Source organism: Labrus bergylta, chromosome 4 (genome assembly GCF_963930695.1).
Source record: "Labrus bergylta chromosome 4, fLabBer1.1, whole genome shotgun sequence".
NCBI classification, from domain to species: domain Eukaryota; kingdom Metazoa; phylum Chordata; class Actinopteri; order Labriformes; family Labridae; genus Labrus; species Labrus bergylta.
The window spans coordinates 20,497,837-20,519,056 of NC_089198.1; the positions used below are offsets into that span (position 1 = coordinate 20,497,837).

At 40.0% G+C, this 21,220-nt stretch overlaps 1 protein-coding gene across 1 annotated transcript; it reads right to left on the minus strand.

Moving 5' to 3' along the window:
* Positions 1 to 183: 183 nt before the first annotated feature.
* Positions 184 to 21,125, minus strand: LOC109995571 (collagen alpha-4(IV) chain). Its single transcript, XM_065954432.1, has 48 exons — positions 20,984 to 21,125; positions 20,653 to 20,746; positions 19,079 to 19,121; positions 16,306 to 16,377; positions 15,866 to 16,000; positions 15,615 to 15,659; positions 14,922 to 15,041; positions 14,556 to 14,621; positions 14,367 to 14,402; positions 14,147 to 14,209; positions 13,958 to 13,993; positions 13,814 to 13,855; positions 13,592 to 13,675; positions 13,464 to 13,508; positions 13,322 to 13,390; positions 13,187 to 13,231; positions 12,899 to 12,952; positions 12,491 to 12,554; positions 12,196 to 12,300; positions 11,770 to 11,931; positions 11,573 to 11,647; positions 11,365 to 11,454; positions 11,001 to 11,152; positions 10,693 to 10,765; positions 10,314 to 10,420; positions 9,972 to 10,155; positions 9,797 to 9,868; positions 9,601 to 9,708; positions 9,246 to 9,464; positions 8,920 to 9,084; positions 8,592 to 8,759; positions 8,191 to 8,334; positions 7,744 to 7,854; positions 7,440 to 7,618; positions 6,887 to 6,950; positions 6,691 to 6,765; positions 6,410 to 6,517; positions 5,498 to 5,605; positions 5,117 to 5,188; positions 4,677 to 4,805; positions 4,341 to 4,448; positions 3,202 to 3,357; positions 3,014 to 3,121; positions 2,775 to 2,912; positions 2,281 to 2,397; positions 1,336 to 1,524; positions 916 to 1,199; positions 184 to 828 (listed from the first exon to the last, which is right to left on the minus strand). Exons 2-48 carry the CDS (start codon positions 20,691 to 20,693, stop codon positions 568 to 570), a joined length of 5,091 nt encoding a protein of 1,696 aa, XP_065810504.1. The 5' UTR covers positions 20,694 to 20,746; positions 20,984 to 21,125; the 3' UTR covers positions 184 to 567.
* Positions 21,126 to 21,220: the final 95 nt, after the last annotated feature.

Below are 21,220 nucleotides of genomic sequence, written 5' to 3' on the forward strand. Positions count from 1 at the left end.
GAAAAGGTAGAGAGAGCACCGCACTGTCAGAGTCCTCTGTCTTATTGCACTGAGTGTTCTCTTGTTTTTTGCGTAAGAAAAAAAGAAAAGGAAAAAACATGTTTGAGGAAAAAAAAGTACTGTATTCTGATTGTCACTTGGGTTCTGTTGAGAGAAATAAATAAATATGAACTTGAAACCCTCTATGGAAAATTGAGTCCTGTGGAAATTATTTATTTTGGTATTTCTGCAGGTCGTTTCATTTTTTTTGTTAGACCCTGAATGACTTAAACCATGAAAAGTTCTAAACATTTTTGAGGAGAAACAGCAGCAACTTGATCTATTTTCAACATTTTCATCACTAGAAATAGCACATCACTGAAAATAAAGATCAAAAAGGATAAAATACACACCAACATTATTCAAAAGTTTAAAAAAAAAGATGCCAGCTAGCAAGCTGACACTTCATATTGTAAGCCACTTTTTTTCATCCGATACATTTTTTATACATGAGAGTGGTAACAGTTATCATAATGAATCAAAAGGGCAAACAATCATTTAAGTTACAACCCAAAGAGAAAAGGGACTTCACAGCCGCCTGAGGCAGACATGACACTGACTGGTCTTACGTCTCTGCTGGTCAGTTGCCTTTATGGTGCCAGAAATTGGGGTAACAAACTGCTCTGTTTGACCAACAGTAGTCAGCCAAAAACTGTACATATTAGAAAAGTAGGAGCAGGAACCCCTCGCACCCTGGCACTCAATGAAGGGGTGAGCCCGGAAATCCTTCAGGCAGCTACCTGAAGATGTCAAAGACTGGCCACCGCCCTCATCACCAGCCCCCGTGTGCTGAAGAGGGAAAAAAAAAAGGGCTGGTAAATGTACGTTTAGTTCACAGCAATTATCTGTCATATACAATCTATTGATCACACTCACCAGGAGGAATGAGTACCCTGTCCACAGACTCCTCCAGCCAGGTGGGCATGCAGGGACAGTGTGATCCTGGCTGTGAAAAGCCACAGCGGGTGACACTGTCTCACACACCACACAGCGGCTGATGTGGGAGCTAATCTCCTGGCCAAACATTGGCATCATGGGTATAGAAGCGGTGGTGGAAAGCCAATAGGATTTGTCATTGCGGCTGGAGTGGTGGCATGCTGCTTTGTTGCAGTAGGAGAAAGGCATGGTGGAGAAGACAGGGAGACAGGAGCCGGCCTGGCCTACGAGGAGAAGAGGTACAGGAGGACATAGAGGGTAAAAGAAAAGATGGAAGTTTTATGGATAGTAAAACCAAGGATTGGTGAATAATCCAACCATTAGACAACAATAAATATGATTGTCTTTGTAGCTGTTTACCCAGGTCTTGAGTGTGAGCCTTTTCTTGTCCCTCCAAATAGACCAGACTGTAGCCCCACCAAAGTTGAACGTTGCCGTCAGGGCAACTTGGCAGCTGAACAGACTGGCTGTGAATCACCAACAGGAAGCCTGACCTCCTGGCCCCCCCGTGGCCTGGCTCACCTGGATCACCAGATTGACCTAATGTACCTGGAACATGGCGGGGTAGACAAAGTGGTAAATGAGTGATGTAAAGAATGGATAAGAGAAGGCCTGATACACAACGACCAGGCCCCTTAGATCTTCAAACATGGGCCACTCGGCTGTCCCTCGTTCATGTTGGAACTTTGAGGCGACCGAGCGTTTGCAGTCAAGGCCTCAAAACACCTTGACCTTGCACATTCGCAAGTTAAGTTGTGTATTTATTTTGATGATTGAGTGATGACACAATGATTATGTCCAACACTCTATGTAATAAACTTTCTGTTAAAGCATTGTGAGAATGTATTTGTGTGTATACACGCTGCCAACTCAATAAAAAGTTGTTCACAAAAAACCCCATACTTTTACATGTTGGCTTTTGAGTCCTAATTAGGTTGCTTGTCTTTCTATCAAATGTTATATTACTATTACTTATTATTTATTGATATGTATTTTGTGTGTGTATGTGTGGTTTGCTGTGAGATTGTTTTTCTCCTTCCTCTTTGACTACTATTGCTTGTTTGTTCCATGTACAGCACTTTGGTCAGCTGTTGCTGTTTTTAAATGTGCTCTATAAATACATTTGATTGATTGATCCTATATCTATTTATTCAAGGCTTTTCTACATTAACCCAATGTCTCATTACTAAGACATTAAAGCCAGTCCTGCTGAGTTTCTGACAACAGATGTCTTTCCCTTTGACTAACCTGCCAAAGTTCTAATCTCAGTTAAAAAGTACAAAACAGTTGTGTCTAATTACTAACCTTGAGGACCTGGAAATCCTTGCTGACCAGCATCACCTGGGTCTCCAACAGGACCACTGTAACCAGGAGGACCTTGAGTGCCAGTGAAGCCAAGAGATCCCATAGTGCCCTTCTCTCCTTTAACACACAAGAAAGGAAAAATAAACAAACACACTGATTAATACATAATCACCCAATATTTACAATACAGTATGCTGTAAAGGGAAACTGCAATATTATTATTATTATACCCAATACAGTGGAATAATTGTGAATTGGAAAAAGTAGTGTTCATATTCGCTGGATTTTTTAAAATAAAATCTGGACAGGAGCACAGTTTGTCCACAAGCTTACTGATACCCTTGGTACTGACCAATCATGTACTATACCAAAAAGTACAGTTTTTTGGTACCTATCCCTAACAATGAAATCATTATCGAGGGACAACGAGTAGTGTTTGTGATTTAAGACACAGCATGGGCAACATGGACAGAGATCAAATACACAATGCTTGCCTTTGCGTCCAGGAGCCCCTAGAGGACCAGCATATCCAGGAGATCCCACAGGTCCTGGCTCACCATGTTGTCCTGGAAGACCATGAAAAGACTCCATTGGGGGGCTATGAATGGAATCACCAGGAGGACCCTTGGCACCTGAAAAGAACAAATGTATAGTTCAACAAAGACAAAACAGAAACGAACAGTAAAGTGTATATGTTTGCAAGCCTCACACTATTAGCTATAGTGCTGCATACCTCTGTCACCACCTGGGCCTCTTACTCCCTTGGGACCAAAAGGCCCATGGTTACCTCTAGGTCCTTTGGGTCCCAGAAATCCCCCAGGACCATCAGGGCCTCTCTCACCTGTCAAATTAAGACAAGAGTGCATTAGAGTGGACGTTTGCACTGTAAAAACTGATGGCAGAAGTTTTGCCGGTATCCACCTTTTGGCCCAGGAAAGCCTAGGTAGTTCTGAGATCCAGGGGGTCCAGGAAATCCCTTACTTCCCTTTTGACCTGGTATCCCAGGGAAACCAATTGGACCTGGGTCTCCTTTGGTGGAAATGCTGCTGCCTGGACGGCCTGGATTTCCAGGAGGACCTGAAACACCAACACATAATCCCAGTTGTTGGACAGAAATATGTAAAAGCACATGGCAAGAGTTAAACACCTTACCAAAAGTGAAGCCAAAAACAGCAGCAGGTTTGCAGAGGAGAGGAGAGATGAGGGGAGAAAACATTGCAAAAACTGAAACTAGAGTCATTGAACTTTCTTTTACCATGAGTGACTGCTTCAAACAGACACAGAAATCTGCTCTGCTGTTGAATGTACTGACCTGAGGGATCGTTGCCATCTTTTCATTAAGTTAAAGGTGTGTTTACGTTTGTGGAAACTGCATGACATTAAAACTACCGCTCGTCCACCAGATCCCTACCGCTCAGACTCTGACTCCAAATGCACAATATGTCAGTATCAACACAAGGGTATTATGGAATCATCGTTGAGGGCCTTGTTGTCCATACATATATGTAACAGAATCAGAATCGGGGTTTATTGCTAAATACATTTACACATACAAGGAATTTGACTTGGTGTATTGGTGCTAAACAATTAACAAGGAAATAATGCAGAACTAGCAACAACTTAAATAATAGAGTATAAGAAGCTATTACAATATGTAAAATAGAATTTAAAAATGTAAAATATAAAAAATAAAAAATAAAAAAGATAAAATGTACAAAATGTACAAAAGGTGCAATGTGGGAGCTGTGCAGTGGACTATGAGAGAAAAATCTTACAGTGTATGTAACCTACTCGCAGAGTGCATGTAAAGAAAATAAATTCCAGCGGGCGTTAATGTAACGCATAAAGAACAGTTTCAGCATTCGCATTACTTCGCATTACATATTTTTCCGACTGTGGGGCTGATGAGAGTCTGGGTTATGTGGGAGGAGGGAGGAGGGCAGGGACATTGTTCATCAGGCTGACAGCAGAGAGGGGAAGAAACTGTAGTCAATGGGCCACACTAACTGTGCACACTAACACACTTGAACATGGACGAACAGATAACCAGGCACACACACCTGGAGGCCCTGGTGGTCCTTCATATCCTGTATCTCCCCGGGATCCAGGCGTAGGTGTGCGGCATTCTACACCGGGGTAACCATGTCCACCTGGGATACCTGGAAGGCCTGGTGGGAAGAAATGCAGAAAATTGTAAAACCCTAAAAAAAACACAATTCAATCTTAGTGACCATGTAAGACTTTTGTATTGAAATAAAATAATCACTTTAATCACTCTGTTGTTTTTAAAGCTCTTACACTGGGAGTATTGGGAAGTTACCAACATGTTATGCTGTCCAAACTGTGTCGGCTACTGCATTGATAATGTTTCAGTTCAACAATGACAGATATGATACCTGTGCTGCCAGGTGGGCCCCTCTGGCCTTTAGATCCAGGGTAAGAGGCTCCTGGAGGTCCTGGAATGCCCATGAGACCTTTGACTCCAGGAAAACCATCTGGTCCAGGACGGCCAGGGTTAACTATGCCTTGAAGAGAAATGGATACATTAAAGAGAAAGATTCAAATAAAATGCTCTAACGAGTATAGAATGAAATACAAAAGACTTATTAATTTACTGTTTCTATTTCACTTTTTGGACTCAGTAAGAGGTGCAACATTCAGCTGATAGTAACTCGGACATTTCTGTTTAAGCAAAACATTTGGTCCACAGACATGCAGTATAGTATGTACTTATAGATAAAAAAGGATTTACCAACAGACCCAAAATAAAAGACATCGAAAGAAATCAATGCTTAACTTAACTGTAAATGATCCTTGACATTTTAAGCCCTCTTACCGCTTGCTCCTTTCATTCCTTTTGGTCCTCTAAGCCCATTCAGTCCATCCAGACCTGGTGGCCCCCGAGGTCCTGACACAAAATCACATTACAGCATAAGAAGAATCTTGATGGGTGTAATCTGCTCTGAAAAGTGCTTCCCCTTTGGCATGTCATCTCTTGTGTCTTCTGAAATGTTACTTAAATCCCAAGTATACTGAAAGCTTTTGTCATTGTTTTATGCAATAAATCAACAATTGACATTTTAGTCAGCCAAATACAAAAACCCATTTTATACATACTCTAAGCCAAGTCAGAGCCAAAAGGAGCAAATAAATAGCAGACACCTATTATCCCTGTTTATCCAGTCATAAGAGAAAGAAAGTGACATCATGTTAGTACCTTGAGGCCCATTTGGGCCAGGTGGGCCCGGTGGTCCCTGTCCTCCACCATCGCCTGGAACACCAGGAACGCCTGGATGACCTGGTTGGCCATGTGGCCCAGGAAAGCCTGCAGAGACACATGTTACACTTGATAATAGAACAAAACACTGGAGCTGATTTATGACACTTAATTAATGTGAGAATAAAAAGTGAGAATTATAGTTTAAGAGAACAATACAGCAGTAAATGTCACTTAACTTACATTTCTCGTTTTCTCGATTATATTAAACTGTTTGAAAATTCAGGATGGGGTACAATTTCTTTTTCTTTTTTTTCCTGAATCTGACCAGAAACTATCATCACTCAGTCAAAATGTACATATCAGCAGAATGTCCCCATTAATACACTAAAAAATGTTCAGGGATGCAAGGCTTATATCTGCCTTGTTGGTAAACATTGGCCCATCAGCAAATATTATGGCAAACCAGTGTTGTAGTCCAGTCACCAAACCTCGAGTCCCCCAGTCGAGTCTCGAGTCCTTGGTGCTCAAATCTGAGTCGAGTCCAATTCACCAAAGAAGAATCCAAGATGAGTCTGAGTTGAGTTCTTATTACCCGAGTCAGAGTCAAAGTTTAGTCCAAGTCCTTATGGTTGAGTTTGAGCCATTCCAAGAAAAGCTTCAATTTTAGCACATTAATTTATATTCTTAAGAATGTTCTTAAAGTGTTTCTAAGCTGAGCTATAATTCTCTATTATCTCTGAGTCCCCATGTTACACTGTACCAATGTCTTACTATAGGAGGAGTGATATTGTTCAAACTCAGAGCCAAAATGTCATGAAATTATCCAAAATGTATTTTCATAATAGGTGCATCTCTAACATGTTGCTATAGTACATTAGTTCTGTTCTTTAGATCTTGACAAGAAATCACCTGGTTCTCCTTGTCTTCCTGGATCCCCGGGGTAGCCTTGTGGTCCTGGCTGTCCATAGCCTCCTGGGGATCCTGGGTCACCTGGATCTCCTGGAATCCCTCTGATCGCTAACAAGGTAAAACATTTTGATTATTAATTTATTTCCAATTATTCATCAACCTATATAAATGTTACTGTATCAGACCTTCTCAGATAAACTTTTATATTTTTAAGTCCCTTTTCATTACTTGAAATTGATCCAGGGTAGGTCCTCTGTTTAGAGTGGTTCATCTTTACTCACCACTGGGTCCATCCTCCCCAGGCAGTCCTTTGGGTCCAGGTGGACCAGGTTGTCCATAAGACTGTCCAGGGTCACCTGAAACAGAATCAGACATGATTGAGACATTTAGACATGGATTTATATTCTGTTGTATGCAACTTGAAATTGGCTTCCTCAGCATCAGCTAGACCCATCATGTCTCTCTCTTTTGACTCACCCTTGGACCCTGGGAATCCTGGCACTCCTGGGATACCTGAATGTCCACTTGGGCCTTGATCTCCCTTTAACAAACGTCAACATATTAATCTTCCATCTTCCAAACTGCCCACGGTTTCCAAGTATGTTTGACAATAATTGACAAAACAAGCACAATGGCCAAAAAAAAAAAAAACTACCCGCGGCAACACCTAAAAGAAGCCCAAGTCCGCAGGAAAACCGCGTACCTGGCAACCATGAAGCTAGCTACCTTCCGGGTTGGCTGACTTGCACGACGAGATTAATCTGGGGATTGTGGCATTTTAACTCTGAAGTGGGGTAATAACAACAACAGTAAGGTTGTAACAACTTATTTTTTACGTGGGTAACGGTAACATTATTGGTGGAATTGTATTACTAATTTGTTACACTACTCGATTCCCGTAAAAGTTATATTATTACTGTAATGCGTTACTAGTATACACTGCTAATAATTACAAGTAAGTTCACCAAAAACATTTTTAAAAGGGATATATATTAAATTACAAAATAAAATAAACTGGTTCATTGTGTACCGGATCTCCACTATGTCCGGTAGGCCCCCTTGGCCCAGAGAAACCTTTGTCTCCAGGGGGTCCTGGAGTTCCTGGTCTTCCTCCCCTGCCTGGAGCACCAGTGCTGCCTTTAAACCCTGGAGGACCAGGCCATCCATCTGAACCAGAATCACCTGGAACTCCTTTTGGGCCCTTTGAGCCTGTAAGCAGCAAAAACATTTATTTTTTGTTTATCAAAATCTCTTATATTTCTTTGTAGTGAAATGGCCGGCAATTGAAAACCACTCCAATCGATTTAAACAAAGGTTGATAACAGGTCCTTTACCTTGAGGTCCCTGTCCTCCTGGTTGCCCATTCCTTCCTGGAGGTCCCGTTTGTCCTTTTGTCACATTCACAATCTGTGAAGGTCCTGGTTTTCCTGGTGGACCACGTAAACCTGTATGGAGCACAGAGTTCAGAATTCAGTCATTTTCATAAAGGAGACAAAGATAATTTTACTGTAAATAACCTAAATGAAAGAGAAAACACATTAGCTCAACATTCTGCATTACTAATTTGTCCACTGCTCTGTGAACTGAAACCCTTGTTGCTAGCCCCACATTTAAATCTGAATTAGTTTTACAGTTACAGAGCATGAGAACTCTCTGACTCTTTTCCAAGTTTAGATATTGTTTTTCTTTTTGACAGAATGTTTACCATTATTAATAAAAAAACATTTAGTCACAGCACCTCACAAAACGTAATATAGACAAGACAAATGTTGTAAACCTACCTTTATAACCAGGGGGTCCAGGGTATCCTGAGGGACCTTGGCGGCCATTAAAGCCTCTCTCTCCCTGTTTACCTCTTAATCCTGGAGGTCCAGGGCGACCTGGTAAACCGCTGGACCCAGGTCTACCAGAGTACCCTCTTTCACCTGAATGAATGGAGAGGAAAGTGTCAATTCAGACAGGGCAGAAAACCAACAGAATGTAAGTAAAATGAGCTGTTGATAAAATATAGATGAAGACTGGAATAGGTCAGTGTTGCTGGTGTTGATGGGAAATGTAGTGATCAGATGTTTGTATCACTGCAAAGTTCTGGAGCCAGTGTTGATAGGGTAGTGAGTTTTTTTAGTTAAAGACATGCTGACCGGCAAATATAATTACATCTGCACTGATGCCATTGATTTACCTTTCTGTCCTGGGAAGCCATCTGCTCCATGATCTCCTGAGGGGCCAGTGGGGCCTCTTGGTCCGGCTGGGCCTGGCAGACCTGGTGGACCAGGGAAACCTTGTGGTCCCTTCCATCCATGGCTAGATGGACCTGTTTGTCCCTTATAACCCTTCTGACCAGGGTAGCCTGTAAAAGGTATACCATCAATGAGAGAAATGTGTAAAATAATTGGTTGAAGATGCCCTCACAAAAAAATATAAATGTATGCAGTCTAAGATTAACCTTGACAACGTCTACAGTGATAGTAAGATATCCAGATAATTGTGTTTTGTTGATGTTTGCTCACCTGGTGTCCCCCTCAATCCAGGGTTTCCTGGAGGTCCTGGAGGGCCCTGGGGTCCATGCAGGTCACACAGGGTGCAGGGTAGGCCTGGGAGACCAGTAGCTCCAGGATCACCAATGGCTCCAGGCTCTCCTTTATGGCCAGGGCGTCCAGGTTGGCCTTGTGCACCTGTCACGCAGAGGCACCAATAGTCAACTAATTACAATGTACCAAAAAAATAATAATTTGGGAGTGGACTGTAAGGAGAACTTTTTAATGCCTCTGATACAGGCTCTCATCAGCCAAGTTGTTAATCTGTTTGTTTGTGTTCACCTAACAATGAAACCTACCAGGAGACCCTGGGTTTCCAGGAAGGCCACGGAATCCCATTGCCCCTGTAGCTCCAGGGCGGCCAGGTGGACCAGGATCACCTGGCCTGGCAGAGAAAACATCTCCAGGTGCACCCTTTCTGCCTAGTGGTCCTGGTAATCCGGGAGGGCCTGGAGGCCCATCCAGGCTTAGTCCACTTGGACCACGGATACCTGAATCACCATTTATACCTGGAGGTCCTTTAAAAAAAAGAGAGACCAGTAAGCATACAAACAAATTTCATCAATATCCCAACCCCAAATCTTGAACCTTCAATCAAGAAAATATCTCTAAAATATGTTTATCATTTAAATAGAGACATTTCAGAGTAATTACCTGGTGGTCCAAACCCTCCAGATCTGGCGTCTTCTCCTTTTATTCCTTTAGGGCCTGGATGTCCCTGAGCTCCAGGAAGACCCTCTCTTCCAGGCGCACCTGGAAACCCTACAAGGGACCAAGGAAATGTCTGAGTCCTGACAATATTTCAATGGTCATAATTTAGTTTCTTACTGTTTACACCTATAAAGATTACCTCGTAGACCTGGTTCCCCCTTACGACCAGGTGACCCAATTTCTTGATCATCACAGCATGGCTCAGTCTCACCTGGTGGAACAAATGATACATCCTGAGCACATGACTTTGTGCTTTATGTAGGAGGAGTGTATCAAAACCAACTGAAGTCTCTGAACTTAACCCAGTCTCTGACCTGGTGGACCTGGTCTCCCAGGAATTCCAGGATGGCCAGGATTTCCCTGATTTCCTTTAGTTCCAGGTAGCCCCTTGGGGCCTTGAAAACCAGTACCTTCAGGGCCAACAAGCCCTGGAAAACCTTTAGGTCCAGGACCACCAGGGTCACCTTTGGGACCAGGTAGTCCTACATATCCAGCACCCTGTGAAAAACGTTACATAATACCATAACCGCAGAACAAAAATGAAAATGGAATATTTTTACAAGTTCACTATGGCTAACTCAGTGTAGTGAAATAACTAAACGACGTACAGTCTGTCACATAATTACAGTAATGATATTTAAAATGTTCACACTCACTGGTGGTCCACGGTCTCCTGCAGGGCCAGGCGGGCCATCACTACCTGGTCTACCTGGTGCTCCAGAAGGACCAGAATATCCTGGAACTCCTATATTACCCTTGGCACCTTTTGATTAAAAAAAACATAGACATGAGACACTAAGCTAAACAATCGTTTATTAAAGCATGCATAAAATAGAGCCCTCATAAGAAAAAAGTGAAAAAACAATATCCAACTGTCGAGCCACTTTTGTACTCAACAAAATGATCAGAGTACATTTTGATTGCCTTATTTTTGGGTGAACATAAAAACAAAATCAGATACCTACAAAAAGCACTTACCTTGTTGAGAGTAATCATACTGCATATAACCCAGGTTTGGTTTAAACAGCTGCTTACCTTTAACACCCACCACAAAGGAGTCCCCTTTTTGACCCTTCTGTCCTTTAAAACCAGACAATCCTTGATAGCCCTAGAAGAAACATAAAGTCAAACACAACAATGTTTTTTGGCATTTAAAAAAATATATATTTTCTGCATATCATTCTTGGTCTCATGCACAAAAACATAATGACAATTCTCGTTTTTATGAACAATTACTTGACAATAAACCTTTTAATTCAGTTGTAAAAACAACAGATATTTGAACATGTTTTGCATTGCATGTTTTGCATTCACTAAGACAGTTTGAGTCCTTTGGTCCTCACTTTCTGTCCTCTGAAACCTTCCTCTCCCTTTGGTCCTGGATCTCCCTTTAGTCCTTGTGTTCCAGGTAACCCTGGGGGTCCTGTATAACCAGGGGGACCAGGGGGCCCTTGGTTTCCACCACCTGACCGACATTCACAGTTCCCTTCGCAACCTTTGAAAAACACAGATAAAAAACCAAATGAATTAATAGTATACTGCGTGTTTGTACACTATCCAACTACTCTGACAAATACAATTATATCATGGTAAATTGATAAATGAATTAACAAAAATATTACAGCAAACACCCACAGGATTTTTTCCCCAATTAAATCAATATCTTAATTGTAGGATCATCTCAAGCATAAAACAGTTGCAGATCACCTTTAATTCCTTTGGGCCCTGGATTTCCAGGCAATCCTTTGGGTCCTGGGGCTCCAGGATCCCCTGGGTATCCAGGCTCACAATAGTAATCTGTGAATTAACCAGCAACAAATATTGGCAAAAATAAGTTAGAAAAATCTACATGTAATGCAAAGATGAGTATTAAAGTAGATGGAATTCTTTCACCTGAGGTAATTGAAGAATTTACCTCCACATCCTGTTCCAGTTACATCAGGTATTCCACACAAATACACAGAAACACACATCAGAAAGTTAGTCCAAATTCAAATAAATATGTGTAAAAAATATACAAATGTGCAATTATTCAAATATGAAAATGTATTTTTGAGATTCAAATATTTTGTAAGCTCTTTTGTTTTCAATATTAGGGAAGTGTTGATGTACCTGGTGGACCTGGGGGACCTGTGACACCTTTACTTCCAGGGGGTCCTTTAGAGCCCTTTGGTCCTGGAAACTGTCTGATCTCAAAGTCATTATACCCCCCTGGCTCTCCCTTGTATCCCTTTTCACCAGTTTGTCCTTGTGGACCAGGTCGACCGGGCACCTCTAGAAACATTTTGGAGATACTTTTGATAAATTCGGATAGAACAGTATGCCTTTATTGACATCATAAAATTGTACAATGAAATTAGAAAAGCTGCACCTTAAAGTGCACAAACATACAGGCATCAACAGCTACAGACAACAAACAATTTGCATTCAAGAAATACTGGATACCGCAAGATAAAGCCGATAAATAAATTGTTGTTTTTTACAAAATGGAGAAGTAACCTGAAGGTTAGAAACCATAGACAAAGGTTGAAATCTGACCTGGTATTGTTATCCCTGGTGGTCCAGGAGGTCCATGCATGCCCATGATCCCTGGGTCACCGGGGGGCCCAGGTATTCCGGGATAACCACGATCCCCTTTATGACCTGAACCGTACAGCAAATAGGGAAATAGGGATGGAATACAGTAAGACCACATTGTAGACTATGTGACATTAATACAATGCTATATCATATTCATATTTTTATCCTTATTCTATTTAAACGTAAAGAAGGTTATTTCAATCATCACATAGCTCAAACAGTGAGGATGGTGTAGTTACTGCTGTGGCCTCACCTCTGGCATCCCTTCCATCATAAAATTGAGGCGGACCAGGGAGACCTACATCCCCTGGGTAACCCTATTGGATGCAAAGACAGGTGGGAAACCAAAGTTATTTATAGAAAATGCGTACATAAAGTCTCTGTAGATGAGCAAAGGTCAACATACAGTTTTTCATCCTTCGTATAAATTAATTAAAATGCAACTCTAATTGCTTTGATAAAAAGACACTGCAAAGAGGCCTGCTTCTTGAGATCCATGTCATTATCATCAGATGTTTTCCTCCAAGTAGCCTTCTACACCACTTTTCTGATATAATGCTCAGATTTGACAGGAATCTGGTCGCTTCTGATCACTGGCACAGACTGGCAATTTTGGATTGAACTGTGATGCAGATTTGTTTTGCGTTCCTGTAAAGCTTACCTTTGGTCCAACTCTTCCATTGAGTCCTGGAAGCCCTTTCTCTCCAAGCATACCCTGAAAATATATCATATATTCAACCTTAAAAGATATCTTGGAGTGATCATTTGCAGTTCGTTTGTGTGCCCCCCGAGAAGAGACTACAATCCTTCCAAGTTCGAGTTTGACCTTCATTTCACCAACATTTGCTTTCTCTCTTTGATGTTTTATCCTTATAAAGGCACAAATGGCCCTACAATCTTATATATTTCTCAATAATAATGGAAATAATGGCTCATTATGAAGATGTACCTCGGGTCCTGGTGGTCCATCCTGACCAGGAAATCCTGAAAGACCCTAGATATGGAAACAGCCAGGAGAAATTGAATTTGTTTGTATGCAAGTATTTGTCCAAACCCTTACTGGTGTCTGATGAAAGCCACTTACCCGAACCCCAGGGAAACCAACAATCCCTTGTTCTCCTTTAATTCCCTCATAGTAATCCTCTCTAATGCCCTGACAAGAAAAAAAACACACAAATCAACTATCTCTGACATTCCTGTGAGATTAGAAAAAAAGAAAAACTCACTCGTATGCCCTTAAGACCACATTGTCCAGGTAGACCTCGTTCTCCCTGAAAAGGAAATAATAGAATATTACCGCATGGAAAAGGTTAAAGATTCATCATGCAATACTAATAGGAGTTTTGCCTTTCACCTTGTAACCTTTGAGTGGAAGAAATTCTGGAGGAGGTACTATGACTTCTTCAGGTCCTTGTGGACCAGGTGGGCCTTGCTCACCCTGTAATATGGAATTGAAAGGGGTTAATTTATTTGGAATCAATCTGTTGTATTTATTTGGAATCATCCATATATGCAGGCGTTCAGAAGCACAGATGTCCTCAATGCATAGCTCTCAAAATCTGACATGGTTTCTTACATCTTCCCCCTCATAGCCTGCCAGTGATGCTCCAGGGTCACCCTACATAACAGCCACAAGTTTAGTTTGGTTTTGTGTGAGTGAAGATGTATGAATGAATGCATGCAACATTTTCTTTAACAGCCTTAACTGGCAAAGACTCACTGGTGGTCCTCTCACACCTCTTGATCCTACCAAACCCTAAAAAGAATCACAAACATTTTCATACATGGAGCATGACATTTGTTTCTCTATTGTTGATATTTTAATTTGAGTAATTTACAGCAGTGCACTGTGGGTAGACAGTATTATATCATCTTAATCATAACATACATAAAAATATAAATGTTATACCTCAACCCCTGGAAAGCCAGGAGGGCCAGAGTGGCCTTTTGGCCCAATGCTTCCTTTTCTTCCCTTAAAAAAAAAATGAAGAAAAAAGAAAAGTCAGTTAAGACACCGATCTATGATCAGGGGTTGTAAAGGTTAAAGCAATTCATTCTTGCTTAACCTATCAGCAGGATATCAAATAATCGTATTAAGTCACTATCAAACTGAAATAAAGAAAACATACAGGAAGACCCCGCTCTCCATTTCTACCACGATCCCCCTGTAAGAAAAAATGAAATGAAGATGATTATATCAAATAATATTATTCATAGACACTTAATTGCAACAAAAAAGGGATGCAAAAAACAGGTTGATTTGACACACACAGCCCAGACATTTTTTATCAGAGGTTTACCAGGCTAAACAGACTTACAGGGAGTCCTGGAAAGGTAGCATCATATGTGGGTTCTCCTTTAATTCCTTTAAGTCCAGGTGAGCCCTGGGAGGAGGAGACAAGGAGTGTTTCATTTTATATTTTAGTAGCTTTATGACAAAACAGTTCTCATAGGACACAGGACACCATTACCCAAACCCATAAGGCGTATTTCTCTTAATAATTTCAATACATGGTGTTGTTGAAGAAATGTGAAAAATTAATGAAACTTGTTAATGATACCCATGTATCCTCGGTAAGTCACTTTGCTTTTGCCTAATCAAGAGTACGCTAGAAGACAAAATCTAATGGTCTCACTCTAGAAAAATGGCAAACTGAAAATATCAGAAGAGGACTTCTCCTTACCGGTGGCCCATGGAGACCATCCAAACCAGGGACACCACTATTTCTTCCTGGACGACCCCTTGTCCCATTACAGCCATCCAGTCCTGGTAAACCAGGCTCACCGCCTGCTCCAGGGTGGCCCTGCAGAGTATAAATCAGTTATGGCGGTGATATATAATCACAGGGTATCAGAGGACACATTAATAACCTTTTAAAATCTTTTTGAGAATGTCTCTATACAGCATTCAAACCTTCAGCACGACACAACATCTTTACCATATCATAATTATATACAGGTTTGGATTATAACTTCAATTTATTTCAAGCACAAACACTTAAGAAGTTAAGAGGCAGCTGCAGTAGGAGTAGAAAGAGATCAGCCCTCACTTACAATGAACAAAACAAAGATGTGTCCACTAGAGGGCACACTAGGCACATCATTGAAATCATATAGGTCTTAAACTCGTCTCCAAAAATATTGCATCTTAAATGCTTAGTTTCAGAGTTGGTGATTTTACAACATGATACAAGTACAATAGAAAAAATGTATAATATGTTTATGGAATGTTTATATTGAGATGTATGTAAACCACATATTGACCTGCAAAATGGGAGAAGCCCATCATTTTTTGAAGCAAATATTATTGTCAGTGTTAGCAGTAACTGGCTTATTCCAAACTCAAACTTAAATTTCAGCAATAGAGGTGTACTCACTGACAAGCCATCATTCCCAGGGTAACCAGGATTACCAGTCATCCCCTGAAATGTAAAATATACAATCATCATTTAGTCTTTGCAGACAGAAATTGCATAATCCACTCCCAACCTGTCTTTATCCACTGATACTGACAATACAGACTTGAATAATGTCAACCAGTGATAACATATATTTGCATATAATATGTGTGTCATTTTTTTCTTCTTCTATCTTGGTCACAATACACAACATGCACATGGACACCTACACGGTCTCCTTTGGACCCTGCTGGGCCTTGTGGTCCCTCCGATCCCCTCCTGCCTTTCTCTCCGCGTTGCCCCTGACGTCCACGTGGTCCCATTAGTCCCATGTCGCCCTGCTCACCTGTCTTTCCTGGAGCTCCCTATAAAGGCATGAATCAATGTATTTTTTGTGTCAGTTTAAGGTATATGTCCTATGTTTGTCAAATCATGGAATCTGATAATTACAGGTTCAAAATGTATTATGAATTGTATGCTGCTTGTTATACAAGGCAATCATAACTGGGATGGACAAAATGCAAATGCATTTAAAAGGACAGTCTTCCATTGTGCAATGTCTGTCTTGTGAAGAAAATCTATAAAAATTCTAACTTTCATCTTACCAATGGGAAATTTATTCAGGAAAACTTTCCAATACATAACACCATGAGAGGAAAATAGTTCCTACCCGTGCACCTTTGGCAAGAAGACACCGACATCCAGTGCAGTCCCTCCCTTCACATTCACCCTCAATTGCCCCCTTAGAAGAAAGAGACAACAAGAGGCTGTGAATACATTAGGATTAGTATCAGTTGGTATTATGAGAGTGATGGAGACTGTATAAGGTTGTGTGTGTGTGTGTGTGTGTGTGTGTGTGTGCGTGTGTGTGCGTGTGTGTGTGTGTGTGAATGGAGATCAGATTATACGAAAAGGGGTCAGGCACTTCAGATAAGGCTTTGGTTTGGGCATGTCTCCCATTCCTTAATGTTCCTGAGAACTAAAATATTGCTCTGCAGAGATTGGATGGTCCTTATTAGAAACTCTTAAACAAATCAGGGTTCTCACAGAGACTTGTGTAATAACAAGCACTCTGACCTTGATGAGAAAGAAATCTCACAACAATTCCTCATTCTCCTAAAGAACTGTAGCTTCTCGAAAAAGCTAATTTGAGTCCACACTCCCAGATGCCAAATAGTTCTACCAATGTGTTTGAGTGTGTGTATTTGTCACAAATATTTAGTAATGTATCTTCAAAGCTTGATAAATATTTAGGAAAGTGCTGTTGCACATCTGCTGTCCCACTTTTGCTTTCAGCTTAACACGCCTTTTTCTTGCATCTGCCTTTGAAAGAACAGAACAGTTGGCTATAAGTCACTGGTAGCCTACATCAGTAGAATTGGAAATACATAGAGAAATACTAATTTGCATTAAGACAAGTCATTGAGATACCAGTTGTGATACTTTCACTGTAGTATCAAAGCCTTCTCAAAGTGCTTACATTTTTACTAGCAGGCATGTTAGCTGATGGTGTCGCATAGTCCATACTATAAGTTACATAACTTTACAAGTAGGCCTATGTTGGTTACTTAGGTATTTTATAAGGGTTTTGTCAAAAATGCTATTAATTAGTATTGGGCCTAAGCCTAAATTAGCCTACACTTCATGCCCTGACTAAACAGCACAGATATATTCAGGTGTCCAGCGTGAGAGATAAATGTTACCTTAAACATTTACCCATTCGCTGGCCCCTTACAACTTGAAGAGAAAGCACACATCGGAAGTCTATGCCTGTAAACACAAAGTAATGTATTTACAGGCATAGACAGTTAGGTCTATGCTAAAGTTAGTGGTGTTCAATGTTAGGCAAAAACACACTGTAGCCTTATTCATGAATTTCAGTTTTCACAAACTTTCCATTGACTGAAAATAAATAAATCATTACAAACTCATTATCAACATTTATTCACTTCCGGCTCTTTTTTTCCGTCATATTAACCAAACCAACCTGCCGTACCTGGTCACATGATGAGCTACGATTAGACAGATGATAGTTGGAGGAGGGGTTTAGCCAAATGTCAACCGGAAAATACAAAAATATTTTAAAACTTCTTCAACAACAAGTTTATTCACAACTACCCCCAGTGCCACAGAGGTATGATATATCTTATTATATTAAATGAAATATTGAGTCATTCGAGATATAAAATTGCTCCAACACAAACTTAAGCTAGCTTATTTGGGACATAATTAGCTAAAATTAAATGTTTTGCACGAAACGAATTATAAATATTTTTCATTCATATAATTCCATTACCGATTAGTCAGCCAACTATGTGTTCTTTGGAAAATAAACAGATAGGCTACTCTAGAACAGTGGTTCCCAAAGTGGGGGTCGCGGCCCACTGGGGGGTCGCGGAACACTGTTAGAGGGGGTCGTGAGATTCCTTTCAAAAAAATATAAAAATGGTTTAAAATTGGATATTTCACCCATTAATTTGAAAATACAGTAGGTAAAAAAAAGTAGTTTCTTACAATAAATTACAAAAATAATATGATGGTGTTTGGGCTATTGTTTTTTGTTTTAATGCCAGTGTTTTGACCTAGTGCATCAAATGTGGGGTCCCAAGTATCTATCACCATCATAATGGGTGTCGCAAGCTGAAAAGTTTGGGAACCCCTGCTCTAGAACAATGTTCTCTTAAGTTCAGTCTCTTTTTTTGTTACCTCTAACACTGAGCATATTTGCCTGTCTGTAAAAAAAGTTTATTAATTATTTTAAACGGCCATATTGCTGTAGTGCAATTTATTTTTACTAAACTGAAGACTACAGAAAATTCAATGAGCAAACTAACTCGGTCAATATATTTTCCTAACTGATTCATCTCGGTTAGCTATACAGTAGCCTATGAACACCAATCAGTACTATGTAGTGCACAGTACAATATAGTACTGTATACTATAGTATACTATAGTATTTATAGTAAGTTAAATATAAATGGGCAAACACTGTACTAATCACAGGGAGAAAGTTCTATCAATGATTCAGTGACCTTCACTTATTTCAAAACTGGCTTGTATGTAATAAATTGGAACATGTATTTGGGCCCAACATAGGAAACATCTGTATTTTTTAACAGTTTGAGCAAACAGGTTTGTTTCAGAGCCATCTTACAGCCTAGCAGATTGTTTTGCCCTGTTTACTTTCATGTTGAATGTGTGTTTTTTGCTACATGGAGAAGTGCATAGTTCATTTAAGATATATTCTACAACAAGGACATAACTGACTGCTAAATATTAAAGTGCACCAATATGGTAATTCTTGGCAAAAATGTAAGATTTTTTTTTCTAGGAAATTTCTTTTTTTTTGTTTTAATCAAAAGGTTAAATTAAAAATTTGGCATCGTAGTGATATCATGTTTTACTTAACATATTTAATGACAACTTAGAAAGGAAAGTCTCACTGCATTGAGCCTGTGCACCAACAGGGCCAGGACCAGGATCCACCTGTGAATATGACAGTAAGAGGAAAAAATTAACCACACTCTTATAACCCCATTTCCCCCCCATAACCCCATTTCCTAAAATTTGGGATGGTGTGTTAAAAAAAAAAGAATGTTATTATTTTTCAGAACAATGTAACCATATTTAATTGAAAATAGCAAAAAACATTGAAAGTTGAAACTGAGAACATGTTAATTCCAAAGTGAGGAAATGTCACCTGCAACTAATTTCAAAGAAGTTGGGACAGGGGTATGTTTACCAAGCTGTAGCATCACTTCTTCTTTTAGCAGTGTTCCTGAGCCCTTGCAGTGATGTCCACAGAATCATACCTGTTTTTAATACAGTGCTGTCCAAGGGCCCCAAAGATCTGAACCACATAAAGATCTATTTTTAATTCTCTCAATCTTTTAATGATATTCGGCACTGTAGACAATGAAATCCCAAGATATTACATTTGAATTTGTTTGTTGACTAGTTGCAATATTCACAAAGTGGTGAACCATCCTTATCTCAAATAACTGCTATTTTAATTCCAATCATGTTACTAATCTGTTTACAGTCAACTCTAATTAATTGTGAGATGTTCCACCAGGTGAATACTTTTAGCATTTCACATATTTTACTGTCCTTTGTTCCCACTTTCCCAGCTTGAAACATGTTACTAGCAACAAATCTGAAAAGGGAATGTATTTTTTTTTTCTTTATGTTGTTTTCAATTAAATATGGGGTTTCAATGTTTATGAAAATTATTGGATTTTTGGTTTTTATTCTCATTGTATACATTTCTATACAACTACTGGATTAATTTGGAGATGTTTAAATGTGAGTCACATAAACTATGTTGCAAAAACATACAATTTATGTGCAATGTAAACAAAAGTGCTTGCTGCTCAGCTCGTAACTCTCGTCTGCCGCCATGAGAGGAAACAGCAAGAATGTGGCCTAACCAAACTCTCATCCCACTTCAGGTGACACTACAGACTGTGTGTGTGTGTGTGTGTGTGTGTGCATGCATGTGTGTGTGTGTGTGTGTGTGTGTGTGTGTGTGTGTGTGTGTGTGTGTGTGTGTGTGTGTGTGTATGTGTGTGTGCAACAGTGGTGTAAAGCAGTGTTGTGGTGGAGGACAGCTTTATACAAATTCTCCATATTGGAATGCAAGAAGTCAGCAGATTTGTTGAATATTTCAGTAAACTTGCAAGCAGAGTGTTTGCACTCAGACAAATAGATAAACCAATTAGTGGATTTTAATTAAATCAACTTTTCAAAATTCCTAATAAAACTTAATAAAGAATTCACTTTTTCTTACATCCATCAGGAACTTGTCCAGTAACCCAAGCATTATTTTTTAAGGAAAGCAAACAACAGATTTTTGACAGAAAATGTTTTGATAAATGAGGTTACAATGCCTTACAGCTTCACAATAGGTGTCTATAACATATCAGCATGCACAAGATCTTAAAATGAGAATACAAATGTTGTTGTATTTTACTAGCAATGACTTTGCAGTTATTAATGTTGTTGCAGTAGGACTCACATGAGGGGACGCAGAGTGGCAGAAGTAACAGAGGATCCCATCTCTCTCCTCAGCAGTCTGCGTAACAGTTGAGGTTTGGCCTCAGATCTGCCCCCTGTGGTGTAAAAAAGAAAGCATTATGACACCTGTTAGACATTTGCCAAATGATATTTAATCAATTACTTCTTATGAGAATAAATGCATACACGCAAAAAATATCCTAAAATTACAAATATTCTACGATGAAAGAATATGTCCTCATATCCTCATTTTGCATATAATTGTACAGTATATCCCATGTAGCCTGTAGGTAGCAGCACAGCATGCATATAAAACAAGTTTCACAACTCACCAACATACAGAAGCTCAAATTAATCTGCATGAACTCGGCCAGGAAAATCTCCAACAAGTTTCAAACTCACCTCCTGCCCCCTGTAACAGTACAAACTAAACAGAGTGTCTGCCACTGTTTGTAAGTGTATGAAATGAGATGAGCACAGCGATGATGATTGGGCTTGACCACATCAGGAAAGAACCAGACCTCCTCCCTCTTCAGGGTCAAGCTAAACATCTTCTATGGGCTGTCCTA

Bases quoted from the DNA above. Each gene is read 5' to 3' on its own strand.
- LOC109995571 (XM_065954432.1), bottom strand. From the start codon at position 20,693: ATGGGATCCTCTGTTACTTCTGCCACTCTGCGTCCCCTCAT. The intron at 13,509-13,591 runs GTGAAAGGCAAA...TTTCCTTTTCAG, and splicing joins TTCCACTCAAAGGTTACAAG to GGAGAACGAGGTCTACCTGG. The intron at 3,358-4,340 runs GTGTGTGTGCCT...TTGGTGTTTCAG, and splicing joins AGGACCACCAGGGCCTCCAG to GTCCTCCTGGAAATCCAGGC.